The 6394-nt window shown below is 37.8% G+C and overlaps 1 protein-coding gene across 1 annotated transcript in view; it reads right to left on the bottom strand.

The window, feature by feature from the left end:
• Nucleotides 1-5392, bottom strand: part of LOC111402983 (protein DETOXIFICATION 35-like) — a 6301-nt gene extending 909 nt beyond the window's left edge. The window contains exons 1-7 of the mRNA XM_023031318.1: nucleotides 5020-5392; nucleotides 3073-3698; nucleotides 2626-2682; nucleotides 2121-2359; nucleotides 1924-2042; nucleotides 1400-1486; nucleotides 1094-1200 (exon numbers count right to left, since the gene is read on the bottom strand). Of these exons, the coding sequence (XP_022887086.1) occupies nucleotides 1102-1200; nucleotides 1400-1486; nucleotides 1924-2042; nucleotides 2121-2359; nucleotides 2626-2682; nucleotides 3073-3698; nucleotides 5020-5301 (1509 nt within the window). The 5' untranslated portion in view covers nucleotides 5302-5392 and the 3' untranslated portion in view covers nucleotides 1094-1101. The remainder of the gene's footprint in view (nucleotides 1-1093; nucleotides 1201-1399; nucleotides 1487-1923; nucleotides 2043-2120; nucleotides 2360-2625; nucleotides 2683-3072; nucleotides 3699-5019) is intronic.
• Nucleotides 5393-6394: the final 1002 nt, after the last annotated feature.

Raw genomic sequence — 6394 nt, 5'->3', positions numbered from 1 at the left:
TGTCAGTGGTTAATCTCTAACGTTCGGTAGTGAAATTGGTCCTTTGACTTGAGGTCGTCATGGTACCTTATATGAGGACAGTCATACTTTGGCGGTGTTGGATGTTGCTCTGAAAAGGGCCGCTAATACGACATCGTTCGGGTACGTCAAGAACCGTATGAAGGTTGTGATTGATCAATAAAGGATTCGTCACTCTTAGATAGTAGGAGATTATGATCTGCGTTTCATTCAATTAAGTCGATGATGAAATCCTTGGCCAAGGTGTACTCATAAGTCGAAAAGGAGTTTTCGACTTATATTGACTTAATAGTGGAGTGAAAGATATGATCGATGATCGAGATTGACACAACTCCATATCTCGTAATTGATCGGATCATATTGACGAAGGGATTATAGTTTCACGGTAAACGAACGAATTTGGTTTTGTCATACCACGTGACATTTCCCGTCACATGTATTGCTCTGACACATTGCTAGATGTCAATCAGGGACGACGAATGTGAATTGACGATAAATTAAAAGGGTGTTTTAATTTATCAATTTTGATTAGATCAAAATAATATTTCACGTCGTTAGGCATCGTGGTCGGGAACCTAATGGGTCACACACAAAAGAGAATTGGAAGATTGCAAATTGCCAATTAGTTAATTTAACAATCGTTGGATAAATTAATTAATTGAATTTGTTATTTATATTTTCGAATTAATTAATTAGATTAATTAATTCACGGACCGGGTTTAATTAATTGGATTAATTAATTATTGGACCGGACCGGGCCGAGCCTGCTTGGATTTATATAAATACATAACTAGGGTTTGAGGTCCATATGGGTTTTCATTATTCTTGCTAGCACAAGAAAAAAAACCCTAGAGGCCGCAATCATATTCTCTGTGTGGATCACCGTTGGAGGCTGGACAATTGGACAACTGTGGTGGCGAATCAAAGTTATGGAATGAAAAGAAAAGCAAAAGGATTGCAAATCGGAAAAGGTACAATCTTATCACAATTTCTATCTAAACACAAAGGCGATTCTTGGTGGGAATCGAAAATTATTTTAAATTCCGCTGTGCATGTATAAGTAGATTCCCAACATTTTAACCTTTAAGTAATTCCATGTTTTGATGGAAGCTGATCACCTTGTGATTTCTCCGTTACATTTTGCCCTCCCCACTTCTGCATGCGCTTTGTTGTTTGCTCAACCTACAATTCATAATTTCTCAATATGAGTGAAAGGAGTTCTTTTATATCTAGTAAGATTATTTTAAATCTAAATGAAAACTAAGAAATGTCAAATAATCTGTGACATCATCCTACATGTGTGCGCACAAGCATCCTTAACATGTGAAAGACACATTTACGACCAAGATTCTCAGTTATGTGAAGAAACAGTTAAACGAACCTCCTTGTTCCAGTTGGTTTTATAAAGTACCAGCAGCAGGAGCAAGGTCTGCAGACCTACTCCAGCTATCATGCCACCCCATAGTCCCTACAAAGAAATCAATAGCACAGGAATTGATAAAAACGAATTCAAATACAAATTTCGTGGAAAATTAAAATGATGAGAAATTGGGTAACATTATACCAAGGAAAAAACCCACCCATAAATGTAGGGGATTAGTTTAAGATTCTTTTAACGGTTTTGTTAAGAGAAAAATAATAATAATAATAATAATAATAATAATAATAATAATAATAATAATAATAATATCAGTGCTCGTCTCACATAAAATTATAGAATTGCAGTCAACAAGTGTAGATATACCAAGTTATAGCTGCAAACTTGATGGCAAAGGATGAGTAAAATTCTTAGAACTCTGATTCAAATTCAACTCATCCTTTAATGAGGAATTGCCAAATCTCACTAGAATTGGACTTAAGATGCACATTAGCATAATAAAGAGGTTCAAGTAAAAATTCATTTACCATCACTCCAAAATTAGCCACATAGCCAAGAAAATATCCGAAAGGAAGACCAAAGACATAATAGCAAGCCAAGTTAATGTAAGCTACCAGGGCTTGCCACCCACCTCCAATGGCAACACCTGCAAAATGGCTCGAAAAAAGATTAAGATGGAAAGCAATGGAACATGATTTTGTAGTATAAATAATTGAACCAATACCTGATATAACTGGTTGGACACCATTGAGAAGCATTGTAACTCCAAGGAAAACCGAAAGGCGAGCAACAGCACGTTGCATAGGTTCGCTATGAGTAAAAATAATGGCAAAATGATTTCTTGAAGCTAAGACAATAATCATGCACAAAATCCCAATCAAGAGTGACTGAAAGACTGTGACATAGACAGCATATTTGGTTGCTCTTGGATGTCCTAAGCCAAGCTCATTCGAGACTCGAACGCTGGAATAGGAAAAATTAGCAGCAAAATCATTAAGGGATAGTAGACAATAAAAAACGAAATCAGCATACAGAGAGAGAGAGAGAGAGAGATGGCCAAGGAGTTTCAACATAATTTTTTTAATGGAAAATGTTTCTTCATATTTATTTTCCCAGAGTGGTTGATGCAATGAAAATTTTTTCCTGCGAATGGTGGTTAACGGAAATTTCCAGAAAATTTATGTCAAAAACGAAAGAGAAGTGTTGAAATGCATCTTCTGGCTTTTTACCTTATAGCAGCATTGACTCCAATAAACAACATGCTTTCCCACCCATCAATGTTCGTGCTGAAAGATTAAACCAGAAGAAAAAAATAGCATCAGAAAAAGAAATCGTATATACAAAATATAAGGCTTGTAATACAAATCATTTACCATTTTATAAAAGTTACGGTAGAAGATTAGTACAAATTCAAGTGACTTGCTATAAACAATGGTAGAAGTGAACACATAGATTTATTTTTCTATTCAAACTAACAATTAATAACACTCAAATCACTTGGCATACAGTAAACTGGAAATGTGCATGGGGTCATGACTTATCAATGGTAAAATTATTTGTAGGTGAGGAATAACTAAAATAGACCATTCATTGAAGAGAGCTAGTGAAATTTTATATCTCAAATTTCCAAAATCATGACACTAGGAGGCCATAAAAAATGGGCTTGTTAAACTCACCAAATGGTAAGGGAACCAACTGCAGTTACGGCATTGTCAAAATTTCCAGCTAGTACAACAATACTCATCATGTACCATATCTCGAGGCATAGCATGACTGCAGATGCAAGGGAGAGTCTCACAAAGGCCCATAAATCTTTAAATGCTGCCCATGAAAATCCCTTCCAACCATCCTTGCACCAACCAACCACATAACCAAATTGTGCAAAGGCCGTGACCCAACTTGTAAGGTCGAATGCTACAGATGCACCGATTGTTCCCCAGCCGAATACATAAATAAATAGCCAACATAGAAAAGTTTGTGAAACCAATGCAAAAGCTGCGATCCAAGCAAGCACGAGGACTTTGCTCTGGGCTTGAAGAAACTTCTGAGTCGGAAAAGTGACAGAGAGGGAAAACAATTGAGGGGCAATCAAAAGTGTATATAATCCTGCGGGATTTGCTATGGCGTCCTCTTGTCCAAGCAGTTTCAGAATTGGGGTTGCAAACACATAGAGTGGCAAAAGGAGAACACATGTGGCGAATAGGATTATTATCGAGCGTTGCATGTATATTCCAAGCATATGAATTTGTCCAGCACCAAATGCCTGACCACATAGCGTCTCAAGGGCACTCCCCATACCGAGCTAGAAACATTGCAAAATCAATATCAGGCTTTGCTAGTTTTTGCCTCGAATTTCAAGATTAGGCAAAGTCATATCAATCACTAATTATAATAAATATACTGAATCTTCCTATTGCACAGGGCTTGCCTGGTGCGGTTTACCTGGTTGGTGTGGTTTATAGGCTATTGCGTCAACCCGAGGGTCTACCTAATGCGCAACCGAAAGGTAGCGGCTGCGGGTTCCCCCGTCATAAAAAATAAATAATAATAATAATAATAATATATTGAATCTTGAATGAAAGTAGTGTATACGACAAGAACAAAAATGGAAAACTTGAAATTTTTGTCCTAGGATTCCTATCCAAATCAATTCTTAGTTTTGGGTTTCCAAAACGTGTCTCTTAACATTATCCTGTTTAAAGTTTCTGTCCATCATAGATGGATGACAAGAATAAGAATACTCTCACATAACATGTTATTAGACTAAGTACTTGTTGATAAAATGTTGCTAAATTTTGATCTAACTTTCAACGGGTTAGACTTCAACTTTAACTCCACATCTCTTTGAAGTTTCTTCAATTTTATCAAAATCTACTAAACCTTCGTTGCAAAGGCCATTTGAGAGGCAAAACAACCCACTTATATGGCAGATAAACAAACAGATATGTCCTTTTCTGTCCCACTTTCTTTTTTCTGGATAAAATCTCTATACAAGGCAATTAAATAGCTCCAGATTCATTACAGTCATTATCAACATCAGCATCAGCATCAGCATCAGCATCAGAATCAGAATCAAAATTTTTATTTGTAATAAAGAGGTGCCTAAAAGTAAAATCTGGAATTGAACCACGTGATGTACTTCTGCAGGAGCAGTTTTTCAGAAGGCTATTGTACAAATATATATTCAGCTTAATAAAAACAAGAAGAAAAAGATACATCCAGAAGCAGCATCTCATACACCTAACACAAGAGGGGCCCACGCTTTTTCTTTTATTTTGGACGTGGGCCCTCGCTTGTGTGAGGAGAATGTCAACACCATTGTATAAATAGCAAAATTCTTTACTAAAAGACTAACAATTTTATTTTAACTAATTTTTTTTCCCTATCACTTTGCATATTTGATTTACTTACGAACTTACTACAGCACCGTTTCCTCACCCTTTGCAATAATCAAAACTTATTAATTTTTATAGTTTATTACGATCACAAGATTTTGATCTAAATGATACTAATAACAATATAATTGCATCAATAAAAAAGGCGCAACCTCCATGAGTATATGCATTTGCGTATATCTATATATAGCTATATAAGTATATATGCATGGGGGTAGAGGGGCTAACCAGGAGACCGAATGCGAAGGTGCCGACAACGGACAGAGCAATAGAGAAGGCGGAGAGTTCGATATCTCCAAGGTGGCCAACAAACATGGTGGTGACAGACCCACTTCCGAATTGACAAAGAATTTGAAAGGCTATTGGGCCACCGATTTTCCATAGTTTCGCAGTCTCTACGCAGAAAACTCTCCACCATGGTTTCAGCCCTCTTATTGGGAGATAATCGCCATCATCTTCGAAAAGCTGCAACTCGCCGGAGCTCCGATTAAGAAGCGGCGCCGCCTCCATCACGGGCGGAGGGAAGTGGAGCTGAGAATACCAAAGTGTAAATGATTGAAGTGATTGGTTCCGTGCTTGCAGCTGTAAAACGTTTATATTATTTACGTATTTTATAATTTGTTTGAGCCCATTTTGGGTAAAACAATGAATTTCTTAGGATAGAATAGTATTTTTATTGAAAAATCTATGAATAAAAAATAATGAAGACTTTTAGATTTAGTATAATCTTATTTTATTAAAATTTTGTGATTAAAAAAAATGGGATAAAAATGTTACGCCTCATTTTACGAGCCTCGATACCGAAGTGTCATCTCACCACCGAAGCCGAGATCAAATAGACCACTCCGACCTTCCCGAAGCTTCTCCGAAGTGATACATCGATTCCTACTACTGATCTGCCGAAGTATCCCACCTCCGAGGTCGGGTTCAGGTGGACCTCGGTTAGAAGATCCGCCGCCAATTTAAGATTTGTTCTGCATATAAGGTTTAAATTGATTTGACGTCCCCATGAGACTATTTGATGTGACTTATCAACTTTATGTCAATTCAACTCGGAGGAAACAAATTGTCCGCCCACTCTACAAGCGCGGCTGATTGACGCCTATGAGCAGACGCTTCATACCGTCAGATGTATACACGTGTCCCACATCTCACGGTTCATACCACCTATAAATACCCAAAGTTTGGCAAGAGGCAAAGGTAATGAAACTCTCAATAAATAGCATTCCATAACAAGTTTATATATTCTCCTCCCCCTTTATTGATTGATTTGTGTAGCCTCAGGGCACTGTTCCGACCACCCAAACTTGACTTGACCGTCGGAGTGTATACGGCCGCCACCCCCGTCGGTTCCGGCCGTGTGCGCCTGACTATTTGTTCATTTCGCAGAGAGGAATACGTGGAGTAGCTATAAGTTGGCCACGTGGAAGAGCCATTTTTGGAGGTCAACGGCTTGGCGCCGTCTGTGGGAAACGTCATTCCCCATTTAAAGTTTTACACTCCCCATCGGAGAAGACACCGGAAAATCGGCGACTGACCCTGAAAAGGGGGCATTCTTGAAAAAGAACAAAAGTCGAATTACAATCCAAGTTCTTACTATCCT

The sequence above is a fragment of the Olea europaea genome, chromosome 11 (genome assembly GCF_002742605.1).
Source record: "Olea europaea var. sylvestris chromosome 11, O_europaea_v1, whole genome shotgun sequence".
In the NCBI taxonomy this organism is placed as follows: Eukaryota; Viridiplantae; Streptophyta; class Magnoliopsida; order Lamiales; family Oleaceae; genus Olea; species Olea europaea.
This window is presented reverse-complemented; position numbering and strand designations above follow the sequence as displayed.